The sequence below is a fragment of the Panthera leo genome, chromosome D1 (genome assembly GCF_018350215.1).
Source record: "Panthera leo isolate Ple1 chromosome D1, P.leo_Ple1_pat1.1, whole genome shotgun sequence".
In the NCBI taxonomy this organism is placed as follows: domain Eukaryota; kingdom Metazoa; phylum Chordata; class Mammalia; order Carnivora; family Felidae; genus Panthera; species Panthera leo.
The window spans coordinates 81,200,576-81,222,330 of NC_056688.1; the positions used below are offsets into that span (position 1 = coordinate 81,200,576).

Below are 21,755 nucleotides of genomic sequence, written 5' to 3' on the forward strand. Positions count from 1 at the left end.
TTCCACAGGCTTCATTTTGATTTCTTTGTTTAAAAATATTAACTGCTTCCCTTTAGGAAATCAGAGGTTAGGTTTCTGAATCCGCATTTCAGGTGAGATCACTTAAAATGGATATGGAAATAAATATTCTTTTCTTTAAGAAAAAGTAAGTACTCAACAGAGTCCTTACATGGTATTTAAAACAAAAAAATCTGTGAGCAGGAAAGGTATACCCAAATATATTCTTAGTGAAAGTAAATTACTAAGATGATATTTAAAGCTCACATACTTTTTTTTTTTTTTTTTACAAATGTTTGTTTCATTGAGAACCTGGTAGAAAATCAGTCTATGCTCCATCATAGATCATTCTACTTAGAACAGCTTGACTTTTGGTTTGCTTTACATAAGCCAGAAAACCTTTGATATTTTGAGTAAATAAAAATGGGTGGACAGAGAATAATATAAGATAGTCTAAAAAACACGACTTAGTGCAATGCCTGTCACATTATAGAAGTTCAGTCAGTATTGTGTTTCTCTCCTCTCTTTAGTTTCCTTTTTAACTTTTTAAAAGAGTATTTACACTTGCTTCATAATTTTGACTCTTTCCACGGATATATACATCTTATCAGATGGTATTCAAAGCCACATTTTATCCACTTATGCAGATCAGGTAACTCAGGTGTTTTGGATCCAATCTGAAGTCTTGTCTTCAGTGATTAATTTTCCATCTTCTTTGTGACCCCATTGATACTGTGTTGACCAATGAATCAGCTTTATTAAATAGGACACTCCAAATGTGAAAACCTAATGATTCCCCTTAAATATAATAAGTAAATCACTATGGGAAAATTACAACTCAAAGACAAAGTATCTGATAAATCATCCAGATCAATTCATTGTTTTAACCATAAGAGAAGTGGGAAATGCAAATTTTCCATAATTATATCTGAATTTAATTGAATTAATACTCAGCCATCAGTATAAAAGTAGCTTTACATTTGAAGACTCCTTTCAGGAAAGAGTCTGTGCTGCATAATTATACTTAATGATCATAAAAAATATGCATGCTTTACTATGTTAAAAGCAAACTTATAAGCAGAACTATCACTGTTAAATTAAAACATATAAAAAATATCTTTTTTGACATTATTTTCCTGAATAAAATGAGAGACTACATTTAGTTATATTTAAGGTTCCAACCTCACATTCTAAGAAATGTTGGCTGCAGCAACTTTTAAACAGAGATACCTTACAGCAGTCGTTGTCAGACTGAGAACAGCAGAATCACTTGTAGAGCCTGTTCTCACACACACACACACACACACACACACACACACACACACACACACACACGACCAGCCTCTACCCCCAGAGCTTCTGATAACAATAATTCCAGTTGAACCTTGAGAATTTGCATTTCTAACAAGTTCTCAGATAACGTTGATGTTCCTGGTGCTGGCACTACATTTAAGAATGACTGCTTTAAATATTCCTTTAATATCTCTAGTGGACTCTGCATTTGGAGAGCCTACCATATGCCAGACTCTGTACTAAGTCTAGATATGCATTCATGAATAAAGAGGCAAAATCTCTATCCTTGCAAAGCTTGTAGTCTAGTGGAGGGGTCAGAAAATAAATAAGTAAATCAACACCTAAATATCTATTTGCAAGTTGTCATTAAGTGGGTCCTTAGTGGTGGAAGGGAAGCTTCCTGGGGTGACCAGGGAGGCAGTCTCTCAGAAGAGATTGAAGACCAAGAAATGAAAGATGAGAAGTCAGCTGAGGAGGGAAGAGTGGGAGAAAGAGGCATTCCAGGCAGAGTGCCCTCTTGGAGGGCCTTGGGGTGGGAAAGAGCTTGGTGTGTTCAAGAAACTGATATGTGGCCTGTGTGGCAGGAACACAGAGACCGAACGCCAGGATGGCCGAAATGAGAGGAGAAAGAGAGGTAAGCAAAGCACAATATTGGAAGGGCTTATGATGGGGAGTTTGGATTTTCTCCTAACTTTAAATGGTTTTGAACAGATTTCTGTTTTCATGGAATAACTCTATGTGTGAGGATGGGGGGAACAATGTTGGAAGGAGGGGTGACAGGACAGCATTCCTACTGGAGGAGGACCATTGTTTAGCTGGGAGTGGTTACAGCTGAGATGGATGCATCAGCTTCTAATATCAAAGTGTGGAAACCACAGAGATGGCATTTATTTAAAAATCACCTTGAGGTTGATTATAACGACATGGAAATATGTCAAGGAAATTAAAAAAAAGCAGGTTTGAAAGCAAAATTATAATCATGTGTAATGAGAGAAACCAATGATAATGGCAAGATTATAAGTGATTTTTATTCCCTTTATTTTTATGCAATAAGAAAAAAATATACATTATTATAAAAATTCCTAAATTCAGATATTTAATGAGAAAGAAAAATCTGTGATTTTTGAGAAGACAATCATAATTTGCATAATTAATTAAGCTATTTGTGGTGTGTGTGTGTGTGTGTGTGTGCATGTGCATGATGCAAAGTACAGTGGATACAAAATGAATAAAATATATTTCTTGTCCCCAAAAAGTTTGCAGTCTATTGGGGAGGGCAAGAATAGGGACGTAAGATCAATGGGTCTCAAATGTTAGAGTATGTAAGAATTAACCTTTATGCTGTTGATAACCCTTCCAGGTACTAATTGCTCCTATCACAACCCGACACCTAATAAATCTTTCTGTGTGTGTGTGTGTGTGTGTGTGTGTGTGTGTGTGTGTGTGTGTGTTTATTTTATTTTTAGGAGAGAGAGAGAAAGAGAGAGAGAGCGAGCCTGAGCATGAGTGGGGGAGGGGCAGAGAGAGGGAGACACAGAATCCTAAGCAGGCTTCAGGCTCCCGGCTGTCAGCACACAGCCCGACGACATGGGGCTCGAACTTTCGAACTGTGAGATCATGACCTGAGCTGAAGTCTAATGCTTAACCAACTGAGCCACCCCTGTACCCCAACACCTAATAAATCTTGAATATACTCTCCCTTTCCCATGCCCCTTGCCTTTGCATGTAGAGTTTTCTTTCCCTCTTTCATTTTTCACAAATCAAATCAAATACTATTTTTAAAGACTTTTTTAAAGAGCATTTTAAGTTTACAACGGAACTGAGAAGGTGGTGCAGAGATTTCCTGTATCCCCTTGCTCCCACCCATGTGTAGCTTCTTCAATTGTCAACATCACTCACCAAAATGTACATTGTTTACCAAGGATGAACCTACACTGACACATCATGTTCACCCGAAGTCCATTGTTTACCTTACAGTTCGCTCTTGGTGTTGTGTGTTCTGTGGGTGTGGGCAAATGTTTAATGGCATACATCCATCATTATAATGTCATACAGAGAATATTCATTGCCCTAAAAATCCTTTTGCTCTGCCTATTCATCTCTCTCCCCTCCCAAGCCATTCCCCTACCTATACTCTACAGCAAACACTGATCTCTTTATTTCTGCTTTTTGTTGTTTCCATAGTTTGTCTCTTCCAGAATGTCATATAGTTGGGATTATACAGTGTAATTCCTTTTCAGATTGGCTTCTTTCACTTAGTAATATGCATTTAAGGATCCTCTATGTCTTTTCACAGCTTTATCACCCATATATTTTTAGTGCTGGATAATATTCCATTGTGTGGATGTACCAGAGTTTATTTATCCATTCACCTACTGAACGACATCTTGGTTGCTTCCAAGTTTTGGCAGTTATGAATAAAGCTGCTTTTGACATCCATATGCAGGGTTTGGCAGACATAGATTTTCAACTCCTTTGGGTAAATACCAAGGGATACAATTTCTGGATCACACATGTCTAGTTTTGTTTGAAACCCCAAACTGCCTTCCAAAGTGGCTGTGCTATTTTGCATTCCCACCAGCAATGAGTGAGAGTTCCTACCGCTCTACATCCTTGTCAGCATTTACTATTTTCAATATTTTGGATTTTGGGCATTTTAGTAGATGTCTAGTGGTAACTCATTGTTTTAAATGACATATAATGTGGAGCATCTTTTCATATGTTTATTTGCCATATTTGCATATTCTTTGGTCAGTTGCCTATTTAGTGATCATACACCATTTTTCATTGGCTTGTTTTTTTTATTGTTGAGTTTTAATACTTCTTTGCTTATTTTGGGTAACAGTTATTTATCAGATGTATCATTTGAGAATACTTTCTCCCAGTATGTGGTTTGTCTTTTCCTTCTCTTAATATTGTATTTCCCAGAGCAGAAATTTAATGAGTCCAGCTTATGATTGATTTCGTTCATGGATCGTGTCTTCCGTGTTATATTTAAAAAGGTATTACGGTATTCAAGGTCATCTAGGGTTTCTCCTGTTACCTTCTAGGAGTTTTATGGTTTTATGTCCTACATTTAGGTCTTTGACCCATCTTGAATTATTTTCATGAAGAGTGTAAATCCATGTATAGGTTCTTTTTCTTTTTTTTTTTTTTTTTTTTTTTTTTTTTTTTTGCATTCGGATGTTTAGTTTTTTCCAGCAATATTTGTTGAAGAGAACATATCCTTTCTGAAGGAAGATGGTTTCTGTTTCTCAGGATAGTCCCTTTATCTTTGCTGTCATGGCACTTATATTCACCCCTCTTATAGCATAAATCACACCAAATTGTAATTACTTGTTCCTCCCATTTGTCTCCCTGACTAAATTACTCTCTCTTAAAGGGATCATGGATTATTTGTCTTTGTAATTACATTATGCCTTGCACAGAGCCTGACTGATAATAGAAACTCATGATAAGCTTGTTAAATGAGTGAATATGAAAGAGAATATTATAACTCTAGGTAGACTACAATAGAATTATTAGTGTGGCTTTCAAGAGTTAGGATAAATCTTATGGAGAAGACAAAATCAAGTTTGTCTTTAGATGAAAATTTTTGAGTAATTTTACTTCTAGGAATTTGTATTAATAAAACAATTAGAGATATTAACAGAAATATAAGAACAAGGATATTCATTACATCATTATGAATCACTGCAAAGGATAACTTAGCAAAGCAAACTGAAATATGCTTCAGTAGAATATAAATAAGTAATGATCTAACCATAAAAGTGAATGATGTTCAGCTTTTTACAGTGTCTGGCTGTTTAACCAGTGCAATAGGATATAGCCAACCTGAACCACTAATCCTCAAGTGAGCCAATGGCACAACAATAAATAAAACAAAGGAATATAAAATTGCATTATTTCCCACCTTTGGTTCTGGGATTCCCTGACCCAGCAGATCTAGTCCACATAAGCCATGAGACTATGAAGCCATGGACACTCTTCTCTGAAAATCTAGAAAAACTTTAGGGAACCCTGGTATCATAAATCCTTAATCTCATGTGTATCCTTTGCACCAAAACAAAATGAAAAGAACCCATTACTCTTACCTAGAACAGCCTTTGTTTTTAACCTAACTCAAATGAAATAAGATAAAATTTTATGTATTGATGTAAAGATGTACAATGGACTGTTACTGTTGTTTGTCCAAACATCATTTACTTTGTTGTTCAGGTGGAACTGACCCTGTTTCCTCACCCTGAGATTGCCAATCAGAATTTTCCATCCTCTTGATAATAACAACAGGTACACTGACGGACAAGATCCTCAAGCTGAATTCTGCTCTGGGATGTTTTCCAAGAACTATAAGGAAAGATGCTCCCTCCCCAACTATAGGAAGGAGGTTATTTTTAAAGGGATTGAATAAGACAAGCAGAGAAACAAACCACAAAAAGCAAACAAAAACAGAATTAAGAGACAGATATAAAGAAAAGTTGTAATAGTAGAGAGAGTGAGAATTTTGACAACTGCATTTGGATCTCCAGAACCAGCTTTTTTGAAGTTAACTAGCTCTACCCCTGGACTTTTCAGAGGTAGAGAGCTGAATAATTTTTGCAGTGTGAGCAGAAAAAAAAGTCTTTCGTGTTAGGGGAAGTTATAGTTGTCTGATTTGTGTTGGATTTCTGTCATTTGGAGCTAAAAGAGTCCTGATTGTTCTGGATATTTATGATATCCTGTTGAGTAAGAGCAGATTTTTTAACAGTATGTATAAAATCCCATGTGTGTTTCTGTGTTGTATATTGCATTTTATATCTCATATAAACGTGTATACATACACACATACAGTTACATCTAGGTTTGGGGGTAGAAAGAAGAAAGAATGAGAAATTGAACTCTGAACTTGTACTAGCAACCCTCCCTGAGCTGTTGTCTCTAGCAATGCTTGCGCTATTTTGTACCTATCATACATATTGTTGGAAAAACAGCGGAAGAGTCGGAAAAAAGAAAAAGAGTTGAAAAGAGCCATTGTTAGGAGCAGTGGGAGGATCGGGGCAATCAGAAGAGCAGCATGAGCAGAAGTTCAGAGTCTGGACTAGATCACGTGTGTGCAGCTGCCAAGGCTGGAGACACACCTGGCTACAGCACATTGTGTGGGGAGGAACCGGCTGTGGAAAGACTACAGATGGGGGGGGGGGGGGCAAGGTGGATTCATGTAATGCGTCTTACTCAGGAGCCTCTAGTGCCTCATGCCTCAGATCTGTTTGTGTCATCCTGCTGACTTACGGTACACTTTCGGGCACACTGCTGGATTGGAGTCAGCCGACTGAGCTGCTGCTGGGTGGACTCAAACACGAAAGCAAATTGGGTTGTGTTACTCCTTAACTCAGCACCATGTGTAACCCCTTATATGAATGCCAGCGTGGCCCTTTCAGTTTACAGAATAGACCCCTGTTTGATGCTGCGGGACGAATACGGCATTGGAGGATCTTTTGTGGATGATACCAGTCTTTTATATGCCTAAGAGGAGTAGTAAGTACAAAATAAGAATTAAGAATAATAATAGCAGGGGCACCTGGGTGGCTCAGTCGGTTAAGCGGCCGACTTCGGCTCAGGTCATGATCTCACAGTCTGTGAGTTCAAGCCCGCATCGGGCTCTGTGCTGACAGGTCAGAGCCTGGAGCCTGTTTCAGATTCTGTGTCTCCCTCTCTCTGACCCTCCCCCGTTCATGCTCTGTCTCTCTCTGTCTCAAAAATAAATAAACGTTAAAAAAAATTAAAAAAAAATAATAATAGCAAATTACTGAAGTAATTGACAAATAATATGAGCCAAGGAGTACATAGGGTTTATATAATAAACATGTGAACTAGATATGATTCTTAGCACCTTTTAATAGATACATGTCTTTCAATACAAGAAGAGTTAAGAACTTGGCTCCTGGACTTAGGACACACAAGTTTGGATCTTGGTGCTGCCTCTTAGAAGTTGCATTGGGAAAATTGTTAAATTCACTGCCCCTCAGATTTCCTCTCTGTAAGAGAAAGTGCAGGAATGGTAGCAGTCAATATACCTACCTCTTAGGGTATTTGTGAGGAATGAACGAATATTCATTTAAAAAGTTAGAATTGTATTGGTACACCGTAATTTTTCAATAAGAAAAAAGATTCATGTTCCTATGGGTAGGGAAATCAAAGATTTGAGAGATTAAATAACTGGTCCCGGACACACAGTCATAATGAAGGGCAAAGTTGGCCTTTTATTCCTTCAGCGGTCTGATTCTGGGCTGAGAATGAGAGGGAGATTGAGGTTAGAGAAAGAAAGAATCCAGAAGGAGGAGGCAGGTATTTCGAAGTTTTAGGACTCTAGGAGAAAAAAAGAAAAACTAAGAAAAAAATGATCTTGGAGAAGAGATTTGTCTATCGAAGTGTGTTGTGGTATGAAACCTCTCATTTTCCTCTAGACTACAGGTGACAAATTACACTTTGTTTACCAGTGCTCTCCACAAATGGGGTTTTGTGGGGAGGGGTGGGGAGAGAAGTAAATAAGAGGATGAGGGAAGTTCATAAATGCTAGATGTTGTATGTTTATAACCGAAGAAAATAGACCTAGAATGTTGGTTGCTGGAATGCTCGCTTCTCCCTGGTGCCACCAAACAAATGGTTACTAGTCTTTCAAGGACTTCGATAATGTCTAGGTTGGGCCTTGTCAATAAGGTTCATCTTCAATATTGGATGGAAACGGAAGGTAGAGAAGGAAATAAGGCACCTGAAAAAATGGGTTATGTGAATTTGAGGAGGCAAAGAAGTGTAAGAAGTCCCTAAACAAAATAGGAATCTGTTGCTGCTCTGAGAAACTTTTAAAAGGCAAACAAAACCTAAGAAATATATTTAAAAGATATATATATATATATATATATATATATATATATATATATATTATATAAAAGATCAAAATGTGTTCAGTTCTCTCCCCCGCTCCTTGGATCATGGAAGCTTCTGGGGATTTTGCTTGTCACTTGGGATTGATTTTGTAGAATACTTATAAATCTGGTCTTTTATCTTTTATTTTCTCACTCAGAAGTAAGCTCAATACAGATGGTTTATATCTGTATCTAAGAAGACATCCTACTTAGAAATTATCTGACTTCAGATGTTTCATATCTCTATGTAAGGATAATTCACATATCCATATAATTGGATTCCATTATATTATCTAAAATATATTTAACGTTGTCTTTTTAAATTAAAATGTGTACATCAATAAGGCAAATATTTTTTAGGAAATTTATTTTTAAAAATGCAAGGGGGATTAAATAATTAAAAGAGAATGCCTTTAGGATTCCTAAATAGAGGTCTCGGGACTGCCATTATCTGTAACTGTGTTTATGTTTTCCTTTATGGTGCCACTGCATTGGAAAGCAATCTTTTCAAGAACTACAAATGCTTGCCAGAGCATTTTAAGTGCTGAACATTTCAAAATGTTTATGTGTTTATAGATGTGAATTTTCATCCTAGTCCTTCTTAGGTAAGCAGTTTTTCCTTCGGTATCAAGGGGAAATGCAGGAGACTGCCTACAAGGAATTTCTTATCTTGACATAAGATCCTAGAGTTTAGCACATATGACTGGCATTTTTGACATTGAGCGAAGTGTTTTTATTAAGTGGGCGTAAGGCAGCCAGCCATCTGTAAAAAGAAAGGGATCCTGGGGAAGAGACAAAGATTAAAGAAGTACCACTCTTGTAGAAGCTGGACCTTGGAATCTGTCATCTTTGTTTGATAGGGTCTTGATGTGGTACTGGGTCAAAACAGCAGATAAGAGGGGAGGCTTTTAGTGGAAAAAGTAGCATTGGCTAACATTTATTGAACACTATTATTAAGAATCACCTCTAATGTTGTGTGTTCCTCATTCACCATTACTTAATGCAGTTGCCACTGCCCTGCAGACCTCAACCTGATTTGCAAGGACTCTGGTGACATAGAATTCTTGGGTTTCCGAAGTCTCCAAGAAATGAGTCACAACAATCTTTTAGCCCAAAACGACTGCATTCTTTATTCCTCCGCCATGGTGGGTGTCAATAGCAGAAAGCTGAAAAGCAACTTCAAAACTCTAGCTCCCCAAAATTCTGCTCAGAAAGTAGATTATTTATCCTGTTTAAACTCCTGCACTGTGAGTGGCTCTGCCACCCCGCTGGAAGATGTCCTGCCTTGAAGTGGCCTGAGTTCCCAGAGATTGTTATAAAATTCATGTTTTACTCTGCCTTCCTTCCTATATATAATTTAATCCTGTGCATCTCCTCCTTATCATAAGGGAATTATGGAAATAGTAGAATTGGAGATTTTTGTGAGGCTGAGTAGTTACGATTTTAAGGGTCATATATAGATTTTGAAATGAATTATTGAATGTAAATGTTTATTTATTTTTGAGAGAGAGAGAGAGAGAGAGTAATCATGGGATAACTCTCCTATCTGGTTTATCTAGCTTGTATACATTCACCATAGAGCAAATACTAGACTAAGCACCACGTAAACAGTTGTAAAGCAACAAAGACGTGTTCTGTGTCTTTATGGTTTGAGATAAATAAGCAGTGGTGGTAAAAGTCTTCAAAAAACAAAAGCATTTACTGATGCCCACCTTGGTCTGTTTAAGTTACAAATATGCTAATTCTCAAAATGCCTGAAAATTTCACAATCAATTCCTGTGAGCAGGTGCAGGCTGGCTCTGAAGAAGGAAAGATGTCAGTGTTAAGATGGTAATTCGGAAAGTGGAGGCAGGGTATCACAGGGCTTCATTACCAGGAATCCCTAAGAAGTCCCAAACATAAGGAAACATAATTTTCTTTGTTCTTCCTTTGCTTTATTTTTTTTAGGCTATATAAAGATAACCAGAAGAAATTCTGCTTTTAGACACAGTTCATCTATGTCCTCTCCATACCTAGGTGGAAAGCAGGTGAATTTTAACCTACCCTTCACATGGAGTCCTCATCTCCATTTCCACTTTTCCCTTCTACCCAACAGCACTAGACTGAGAGCAGCCTTGCTCTAAAATGTATAATTTTCTGAACTTTTCTCAAAAGCAAGCAAAAATGTAACAATTCAAAGGTAATGCATTTGACTACTATACATTATCTGCTAAGTGGGTAACTTGGGCTAAAGATATTTAATTTTTTCAAAGGTACAGCTTAATATATCTTTTTAAACTATCATTTGTAAAATGTAAAGCCAAACAAGGTCATCTTTAAATCAGCCATAAAAGGGCAAGGGCTCCTCTGTTTGTTATTTGTCATTTGAGCACAGATAAGCAAATATATGTTGATTGTGGGCCATGGCATAGAAATACCTTAGGTATCCAGAATTAAAGTGGTGCTTGATACAATTGAGTTCTCCTTGAGACATTAGAATGAGACTAGGCCTTGGTGTCTCATGAATGAGTCAGAGAGCTGAGGTGTATATACCCCTGGCTTTACCTCAGCTTTTCTGTCGCTTCTAGACTGAGTGTTCGTAGATGCTTTTGCCTAAATAGTTATGACACCATCTGATCTGGATTTTTTTCTCTTCATGTATATAGTTTATAGTTTTTTTTAACTTTTTCTTTTTCCATGTCTAGAGTCATTTTACTTGTATGTTACATGATTAGGAGAAACTACATGTTGAGAAAGGCTACCTTTGGTTAGCCCTTACTGGGCACCATAACTTCTTCTATTTAACTTCTGCAGCAGCAGTTAGTTATCTTTCTAAACACATACTTGAAAATGCTTTTTATTTTACTACATAGCCACTTGGTCATTGAATGCCTGCCATTTGTTTTGTTAAAGCACATGCATTCCTCAGCCTGACGCCCATTCAGAGTTTCATTTGATAACTACAGCAGTAAGTTCACGCTCACTTACCCACATGGTTTGACTGGAGGGTGTATCTGTCTTGTTCATTGTTTTTCACACATGCCTAAAATAGTAACCAGGACAGAAGAATGCGAACTTCACACTTGTTAGAGGTACCTAACTCTACATTGTAGGGAATATTTTTCTCCTACTTTAGGAATGAGGAAATCAGTGAGTAAAAAGTTTAGTAAAATCCAAGTCCACATAGACTTAAGAGGCAAAATCAGAATTCAAATCCAGATCTGTCTGCCTCCATTAGATGGAAAGAAACAACTGAGATAAAGAGAAAGACACAATTTTCATCACATCACAGGTGATTAATAAACATTTTTGTTCAAACTGAAATATACAGGATCTGCCTTTAGTGCTCATTTTGTTCTTCTGATTGCTATTTACCTCTCTCTCCCCAGTCACTTCAATAAGTGTCTGGGGCTGAGTTGGAGCTAAAAAGAGATTTGCTGAATGATAGATGCCTCTGTTTCTACAGCATGTAGCTCAGAGTAGTTGTTAAGTACATTACAGGCATGCGTGTGTCTGTGTGCACACACGTGCGTAGTGTGTGTGTGGGAGAGAGAGAGAGAGAGAGAGAGAGAGAGTGCAAGCATGCACTTTTTAGGTTAATGAAAATTTCACCTCTTGAGTTTTAATAATCTGGCTTTCATGAGATGTCACTTATTTCCCTCCTTGTTTATTGACATATCTATTTACTGTCTATACAGGATCATGCTGGAAGAGGACTGCTATGGGCAGTTTCAGGGGCAGTTCCAGATAAAAGATAAGCAGTGATTTAATGGCTTTCCAAATCCTTCAGGAAATTACAATCTCATGTCAAGCTTCTAAACAGGAGGGCATTAGGGGTACCTAGGTGGTTCAGTTGATAGAGGTCAGATTCTTGATTTGGGCTCAGGTTTGGATCTCAAGGTTCGGTTCATGAGATTGAGCCCCATGTTGGGGTCTGTGCTGACAGCAAGGAGTCTGCTTGGGATTGTCTCTCTCTCTCTTTCTCTCTCTCTCTGCCCTTTCTTAGATCCCACTTGTGCTCTCTTTCAAAACAAATAAACAAACAGGGGTGCATTACAAAAGACTTTCATCAGTAAATCAGCAGCAGACAGCCAGTTTTTCTGCCTTCCAAGCTAATGTCCTGACCACTCCTGCCTTATATTATCATTTCTGTTTTTTAAGTGATGTACCATCTATTACTTTTTGCCAGATTTAGAATACTGCAGCCACGGAATAGAGATGCAGCTTTTACATGGTAGGAAGGACACAAGTTAACCCAGCTCTGGACCTGAGATCAGTAATGTCAGTTTTTAAAATTCATGTGTCTCTGTCCTGACCTCCTGTCTTCCTACTCCATCCTCCCACTCCTCAGTGACTGTAAATCCCAGTCTGAATGTCAGATGCTCCAGGCACTGCTACTTGGTTTCCTCACGGCATTTCATTTTTCCCTTTCCACCATCAAAACTCAAACCACCTTTTCTCAAGTCTTTCTCTTGAGCAATGAAAATAATAAACCCAGATTAGATCTAATTTAAGCAAAGCATTAGTGGCTTGTTACAGCTACATGTTTGCCAAAGTATGGTTTTTAAAATAATTTTTTTATTATTTTTATTTAAAAAAATTTTTTTATTACATTTATTTTTGAGAGGCAGAGAAAGACAGTGAGTGAGTCGGGGAGGGGCAGAGAGAGAGGGAGACACAAAATCCAAAGTAAGCTCCAGGCTCTGAGCTGTCAGCACAGAGCCCGATGCAGGACTTAAACTCAGGAACCGTGAGATCATAAATTGAGCCGAAGTCAGACACTCAACTGACCAAGCCACCCAGGCGCCCCTAAAATAATTTTTTTAAATGTTTGTTTATTTATTTTTGGGAGAGACAGGCAGTGAGTGAGGGAGGGACAGAAAGAGAGAAGGAGAGACAGAGAATCCCAAGGAAGCTCCTTTCTGTCAACACAGAGCCCTATGTGGGGCTCTAACTCAGAAACAATGAAGTCATGACCTGAGCCAAAATCAAGAGCCAGACGCTTCTGACTGAGCCATCCAGGCACCTCTAAAATAATTTTTAAACTCCATCACAATGACTTGAACATTTTTAATAGATATGACTTTATTTTAATGTTAGAAAAAAATATAACCAGTGCATTCAACTTGTTAATTTTAGGTTAATATTATTTTGACAAAGACTATTTTTAAAGAAAAAGTGTAATCTAAAAAAAAATAATGCGTTGTCTGTGGCTCTGTCCAAAAATAGAGATATATGATTAATGTTTGAGAAACAATGCCATATTGTATCTTGTCTAATCACTTCTCTGATGACAGTTACCATTCACCTAGAAACTAGGGTCCTCTTATTAGTTATTTTATACACTTTGGCCACCGTCTTCACAATCTTCAGGGAAATAAACAGACCACCTTATTATTACCACTTTATGAATGAAGATGCTGAAACCTTAATGGGGTTTTTGGGCACAGTGACATGAGATAAGAAGCATAAGCAGGACTTCATCTCTGGTGCTCCAACTATAAGTCATACTATCTTCGCAAAATTAAAGACTTAGAAACGTCTTCAGTGACCTCTGTTTTAAACATAGGCCATTGGTGTGCATTAGTTTTTCATAGTCTCCAAAAAGGCAAGATCAGTAGGGGGGAAAGAAATGTTCCATACCTTCACTCATGTCCATTTTTAAAACAAATTCATATGACTACCTTGTTAGATTAGCTATAGGGTTTCCAAAGTGCTTGGAGGCTTTGCTCTTATGAGGTTCAGCTTATTTCTGTCAAGGCCTGCCAAGGGAGCTGAGTTTACAGAGGCAGGTGTCCCTAGAACTGGGAGTATTGTGAGATTGCCTGGTCCAGAAGTTCTCAGCCTGCCTGGTGTCATAGAGCTCTAAGGGGGCTCACACATGAGCCCAGGGCATCTACGAAGTGTCTGAAATTATATGCATAATTGTACAAATATGTAAGTATGTGTATTTTTCTCAAAATACTGCCTATTACCAAGGAGGGGTTTAAAACCACTAGTTTTGTCTTGATCTGCCCTCTACAGCCTAGGAAACCAAACTACCAACATTGGAGAAGCCTATACAAGTACAAATAGCCAGGACCGTTATCTTAAATGACCCTCATGGGGACCTCGGAGAGTTCATCTTTCTCCCTCTCTCCTTATAAATATCTAACTTACAGCAGCAAGAGTAACTCTGAAACTGGAAAGAACTAAGCTCATGGTATAAAATGGGCATTAATATTCGATGATAAATTTTCAATGCCAGCTTTCCAAAGTTTCCAACATGACCTGATTTATTTTTACTCACTAGATTATTTGTAGCCAATGTGATAAGGCCGTCTGCTTTATGATGTTAGCAAAATTAGTTGTCTGATAATCTGTCTTCTGCTTGTTGGGTCTCAAGAGATCCTTGTCGTATTGATATAGCTTTTAAGGAGAAGGAAAGAGAAACAATGGACTGCTAGGTCATGAAAAATAATTTTCTGCAAATGTAAGGAACACAAATCTCATCTATTCTGCAAGAGCCAATACATTTCTCATTAGATCAAATCCATCTAGGTGTGAAGGTTCTGGGTGATTTTATCCTCTGCCTTCATAATGTATGTAATTAATGATAAACACTGAATAATTCAGAATAGTTTGCTTCAGAGCATTATGTGAGTTTTCCTAATTTCCACTTATGGTCAAGGACACTAATGATGATACTAACCATTTATTCAGTGCCAGAAAAATTGATACCCTGATCAGAAGGTCTGTCATTTCAAGTTAAACATTCAAGTGAAACAGTAGCCTTTGACCAGGGTAATGTTCTGGGCCACTCTGATGGTTCAGAGAGATTGTTTTACCCGTGCTATATTTTGACTTGACTTTTATTTTGCATTTGCAAAACTGCAAGTGAATTCAACCCCCTTGTATAATTGGACTTTTCTGTGTTGTGCTTCCCATTTGTTTTAGGCATCTGTTATGCCTTTCATCTGTTATGAATCCAGAGCCAAAAGAAAGGAATGTTTTAATATTTCAGATGTGTTTACTACTGATGTGTCCTAAAAATATCTTGGACACACTAGGTTGTTTGGTTTTTTCACCTTTGTACCCATAGTGACTGCACACAGAAAAGTGCTAATACAAAAGCCAACCAACATGTCCTTGAGAGTAGAAGTGACTAAGTGCTCGGATATGCGCCTTACCTCTCCATTTCTGATTTCTATTCTGTTCTGAACTTGACCCAGCAATTCCTCACTACCTTGTGAATTCTTTGATCCTTTTTAAGGTTTTTGCTTTGCATGTGTGCTTGTTTTTGTGGGAAAGGTTGATCCCCCAGACTAGAAATAGTGCAGCATTTTAAAGAATATTTCCATTGGGCTTGTGAGATTACCAATATTTTAAATCATTTCCCTAAACACATGTTGGAAATCATCAGGTGCCCCTTTATTATGAATATTCTTGTTTTGTTTTGAGAGCTCTGTAAGGAAGAATATAGCATTCATGATAGCAAGCAATGCATTGATGTTACTGATTTTTTTCAAACCCTTTACAATAAAATGGAATTTGATTTTGTTTTTCATTTAAAATTTGATCTGGGGACTCCTGAGTAGCTCAGTCGGTTAAGCACCCAACTCTTGATTTTGGTTCAGGTCATGATCTCAAGGTCCTGAGATTGAGCCAGCATTTGGCTCTGCACTGGAAGTGGAGGCTGCTTAAGATTCTCTCTCTCTCTTCCTCTGCCCCTCTTCCACTCTCCTGCCTCTTGTGTAATCCCTCTCTCAATGAATGAATGAATGAATGAATGAATAAATAAATAAAAATAAAATTAGATCTTTTAGTCAAAATCTTCATTCTCATACTTTCAGTAAATTCTTCAGTGGTTTTTGCTTCTGTTTTTTAATTTCCAACTGATGGCTGGCAGAGTGCAGAATAACTTCAGGCTGGATTTAAGTAGAGTTTATGTGTTAAGTTGTCGTAGGTGGCTGACATGAGACGGACAGTGTTCGCATCTCTTCAGCATGTGAGCTCTGAGGTGATCATTTGTTTCTAGTGATGCCCCCTGAGACCTGTGTTATATAACAAATATTCAGCCAAGTACATTCTGAAGCTCTAATTGGCTTTATATTCATCTATTCATGAATTGAGCAGCTTCCCCTTTAGCAAGTAGAGGGGAGCTGCAGAGGGCTACAGAAAAGGAAAGGTTTTTAAAGGTAGAGAAGGAATGGAGAAAAGGAAAATTATTAACAAAGAATCCACTGTTTTAGGCAAGGTCACCCTCCCAAGGGGAATAAAAGGGGCTATCAATAAATTGCCTTGTGTTGACCAGGAAAACCCCATGTTAACTGGCTAAAGGTTAATTCCTGAGGTGGGTAAAATAGCAGTTAATAAGGTAATAAGTCTTGGTTTACTGACTTGGCAACTTAACCTAAGTTATGCCATTTTGAGCCTATGGTTTTCTTTAAAGAGACCTCATAGAATTCCTTCTGAACCACCAATGATCAAATATGTTCAGTGTAATATCTCTGATAAGGTAATTTTACCATATTTCATTTTTTAAAAATCATAATGTAGGCACAAGTGTAGTTTACTGAAGGGGGTATGTAGCTTAGTGACCATGATTAAAATTGGAGTTTTATAAGTTTAAAGGTTTTTGATTATAGTTACTATAGGGTGGGCCATTTTATGTGTCACAGAATGTTTTTTTCCTTTTTAATTTTTATTTATTTTGAGAGAGATTTAGAGCATAAATTGGGGAGGGGCAGAGAGAGAGGGAGAGAGAGAATCCTAAGCACTCTCTGAGCTGTTGGTACATAGCCCAATGTGAGCCTTGAACCCACAAACCATGAGATCATGACCTGAGCCTAAATCAAGAGTCAGACACTCAACTGACTGAACCAGCCAGGCACCCCTGTTGCAGAGTGTTTCATGCATTTAATTCTTAAAATACTCATGCCAGGTTATTATTGTCCCCGTTACACAGATGAGGAAACTGAAGCTTGAGTTATAAGTAAGATTTTAATTGCTAAGCAAATATATAATCCCAGATTGTTGATTTCAAATGTCAACAGCAATGTTGATCTTTTGAATCACTATTTTATGAATATTTCAGGCGTATTGAAATTTGTATTATTAGACTATATTTAGCTATGTCCAATACTGAGCTTTACTGGATCTGAATTGCTTGCCATGTTTGTTTCAGAATAAATTATTACAGAAAGAATTGAAGACTCCCATGTAACACTGCCTGATCCTTTTCCCCAATTTGTGTCAGTATAACCACTCTTCTAATTTTGCTGATTAGCTTTCTTATAGTTTTATACATTTACTATACATGATATATCCTTAGACAGTATTGAATATTGTTTTTCAGATTTTTAAACTGTGAAGAAATATGTAATGTATTTTGTTCTGCTTTTTTGAAATTGCAACAGCTCCTCTCTTGTTTAATGCCTATTAATAGCATCACTTTTTTTCCCTGTTGTATTATTTATCTTTTCTTATTGATTTAGAGGAGTTATTAATATATCCTGGAGACTAATCCTTTATTTGTTGTGTTCATGAAAAATATCTTCTAATTAAAGCTTACCACAGTCTCTACTATCTTTTAATGTACAAAGGTTTTATTTGAATGTAGTCCAATTAATCAGTTTCACCTTCTTACCAGCCAAAAGTTTTTAGTCATGGTAAAAACAAACACATGAACAAAACTGCTTGTCTACTACAATCATCAAAATAGCCTCCTCCATTTTATTCTAAAAGTTTTAAAATTTTGCTTTTCATATTTGTCTTTAAATTCTTTAGTTTTTCTTATTTGTATATGGTATCTTTCCAAGAAAATAGCTGACTTTTTCAGTGCCAGTAAATGACTCGTCTACCCTATCCAAGAGTAGTATATAGATATGTAATTTCACCTCAGTTCTGTATATGTAGGTCTTTTTCTGGGATATCTATTTTTCTCTTATATTGCTTATTCCTTCATGAACATCCTGCTGCCTTAATCACTATAGAATTGTAATAAATATTTGCATTTTGAAGGACAAGCCCATGTACCTAGTTCTTTTTCAAGATTTTCCTATCAAAGGCACTTTGATATTCCATATAGTGGAAGGATTAGTTTGTTATGTTACATACATTTACACAAAACTATGTTGAAATCTTCAACTAAATGATATAAACGTATAGTGAATGTGAGATAATGGGCATTTTCACAATACTCAGTCTTGCTTTTAAATGTAACACAGGCAAATTTATGCATCATTTTCTTTTTGAATCCTATTTAAGAATTATTCACCTCCTGTGAATTCCTATGTCAGCTTCTAGAAGGTATATATATTCTTGTTCATTTTACTATCAATAATTCATCTGTAATTGATTTTTAGAACTTCATTGAGAAAAAATTCATGTACCATACATTCATTGCCCATTTAAACTGTCCAGTTTGGTGATTTTTAATATATTCATAGGGTTGTGCAGCCATCACCATAATATCCATTTAAAATATTTTTTTAAAGATGAAAACCTATACCCCCAAAAAATCTGTACCCATTAGCAATTACTTTCCATTCCACCCACTCCTCCAACCCTAGGAAATGATTAATCTATATTCTGTATTTATTTGTCTAGTATAGAATTTCATATAAATGGAATCATGTAATATATGGTCTCTTGTGACTAGCTTTCGTCACTTTGTATATTTTTTTAATTAAAAAAACATTTTTTAATGTTTATCATTTATTTTTTGAGAGAGATACAGAGAGTGAGTGGGGAGGGGCAGAGAGAGAGGGAGACACAGAATCCAAAGCAGGCTCCAGGCTCTGAGCTGTCAGCACAAAGCCTGATGCGGGGCTTGAACTGTGAGATCATGACCTGAGCCAATGTCAGACGCTTAACCGACTGAGCCACCCAGGTGCCCCTTTACTTTGTATAATATTATATTATGTTGTAGGTTCTTCTATGTTGTAGCATGTATCACTATTTAATTCATTTTTAATGCCAAATAATATTCCATTTTATGGACAATACCACATTTTATTTATGTATTTATCAAGCAGACATTAAATTGCTTTTTTTTTACTATTATGAATAATGCTGCTGTGAATATTTATGTACAAGTTTTTGTGTGGATGTATCCTCCTGGGTGTGAAATTGATGATTTGGTAGCTCTATGTCCAACATTAAGAGTAATTGCCAAACTGTTTTCCAAAGCTTCTTCACGATTTTACATCCCCACTAGTGATATACAAGGGTTCCAATTTCTCCATAATCTTGCCAATACTGTTTTAATGTTTGTTGTTTTGATTGTAGCCATCATAATGGATGAGAAATGGTTTTTCATTGTGGTTTTGATTTCTATTCCCCTATTTCTTCATTTCCCCCTATTTCTTCATTTTGTTGAAAGCTGTCAAATGTGCCTGTTGGCCTTTTTTAAAATCTTCTTTGAAGAAATCTATATCAAGATTCTTTATCCATTTTTAACTGGATTATTTGTGTTTTTAATGTTGAGTTATTAATATATTGTGAATACAAGTCCCTTTTCAGATAGCTTTTTAAAAAATATTATTTCCATTCTGTGGTTTGCTTTTTCACTTTCTTAATGGCATATTTTTTTGGAACACAAAGGTGTTTAATTTTGATATAGTCCTGTCTTTTTTTTTTCTTTCTTTCTTTCTTTCATCACTCTGCTATTGGTGTTGTATTTAAGAAATCATTACCTAACTCAGGGTCCCCCCATATTGATACATATGTTTTAATCTAATAATTGTACAGTTTTCCTTGTTACACTTAGGTTTATGATGATCCATTTTGAGCTAACTTTTGTGTATGGTTTAAGATAGGGATCCAACCTCTTTTGCAAATGGACATGCAGTTGTTCAGGCACCATTTGTTGAAAAGACCATTTTTCCCCCATTGAATTTCCTTGGCAGTTGTTGAAAGTCAATTGACCATAAATTTGTGGGTTTATTTCTGAACTAGAACTTATGTTTGAATACAGTCTAAAGTACAATAATTTTATTACATGGTTATCTAATTTATCTAAATCATCATTGCTTACTGAAGCATATGTATCTTCACTTTCTTTTCTAACTTTATTGAATTCTATTTCTTTAGCTTATTAGTTATTTAGAAGTTTTATTTTTAAATTTATCAGTGTTTTTGTCCACTATTTTTGTTTTTTTGTTTTTTGGGTTTTTTTAATTGATTTCTACATCTTTACCCAGAGCAGCCACACTATTGACTTGCCAGCATGTGTTATGGTTTTCTACTTTTTTTCCTACCTTGAAGCTAGAGTTATACATATTTTCCTGCTAATTCCTCTGGAATTTCAATAAGCATACATTTTATTTTATCTATAACTTCTAGGTGTTTTATGACATAAGGGTTTTGAAATTATGTTGTTGGCCATATTGCTGGAATCACAACCTTGATTTTCTGGTTTTGTGCCCTACTTCTAAAACTTGGTGCTAGGTTTTTACTGGTGGTACTTTACATCTCTTCATTTTCTCCTTTAGACATTATTACAAGGGTCAAAAAGAGTGCCATCTTCTAAAGTATGGGCTTTGTGTTCCAGTTGATTTGTGAAATTTGGTAACCTTGAGTTAGATTGGAGACCGCTTTTCATTTTGGAGTAAGAGAAGACCTATCTCTTATTTTCTCCTTCACATTGTCAAACATGCTTACTCAGGTAAAATAGGTCTCAGTTTTCATTTACAGTTTTTTCTGAAAAGACCTTTGAAGCACTTTAAGGAGTGAATTAAGCTGCCAGATATTTATGTATCATTCTGCACAGAAATTAAAACCCTAGCCAAAGTTTGTTGAAAAAACTTTAGGGGTCTTAGAAAATAGCTTCTTGGAGAAATATTTGGGGAAAAGAAAACTGTCATGGAATGTCAGAGCCATAAACACCCTTTATCTGTTTGTTAGAGCACCCCTCCTTGATTCATGGTAGGGAATTGAGAGAGGAAACGCCAATTGTCTGAAGCCACAGCAGTAAGGATAGAAGTATGAGTAAACCCAAATTCTTTTCTTTTCTTCCTTTTTTCCTTTTTAGTGTCCTCTGTTGTGACATTTTCCAAACCGATATGTTATTCCCCCGGTTATTCTATTGAGGAGTTTGGTGAGTGAGACTATAAGCCTTCCTTCTCTCATACACTATTTCATGATTTCTTTCTTTTTATTTTTTAATGTTTGTTTATTTTTGAGAGAGAGAGTGTGTGTGAGAGAGAGAAGGAAAAGCAGAGAGAGTGGGGGACAGAGGATCCCAAGGGGACTCTGCACAGACAACAGAGAGCTAGATGCAGGGCTTGAACTCAGGAACCATGAGATCATAACCTGAGCCGAAGTTGGACGCTCAACCAACTGAGACCCTCATGATTTCTTTTTAAAGTCAACTTTTAATCATTTAAATAAGTTCTTTAATTTTTATCTAATTTATATATTGTCCCTTGTGATTTCTTTTTAAAGTCAACTTTTAATCTTTTAAATAATTTCTTTAATTTTTATCTAATTTATCCATCTTACTTTGACAGACTCTAGGATGGTCTCAATGATCTCTGCCTCCTGGTACTCATACTCTTGCATAATCCTCTTCCCTATGACTTTCTTCTAAACACTAGAATA

At 36.5% G+C, this 21,755-nt stretch overlaps 1 protein-coding gene across 4 annotated transcripts in view; it reads left to right on the plus strand.

Annotated features, from left to right (window-relative positions):
* ANO3 (anoctamin 3) overlaps positions 1-21,755 on the plus strand; it is a 184,780-nt gene that overhangs the window by 28,210 nt on the left and 134,815 nt on the right. The window contains exon 2 of one of the 4 annotated variants that reach the window (XM_042905628.1): positions 1,875-1,924. The exons of 2 other annotated variants lie outside the window; for them this stretch is intronic. In XM_042905628.1, coding sequence (XP_042761562.1) covers positions 1,898-1,924 — 27 coding nt within the window. In that variant the 5' untranslated portion in view covers positions 1,875-1,897. Of the gene's footprint in view, positions 1-1,688; positions 1,925-21,755 lie in introns of those variants that run through there. One more of the 4 variants, XM_042905627.1, reaches the window with a different exon arrangement.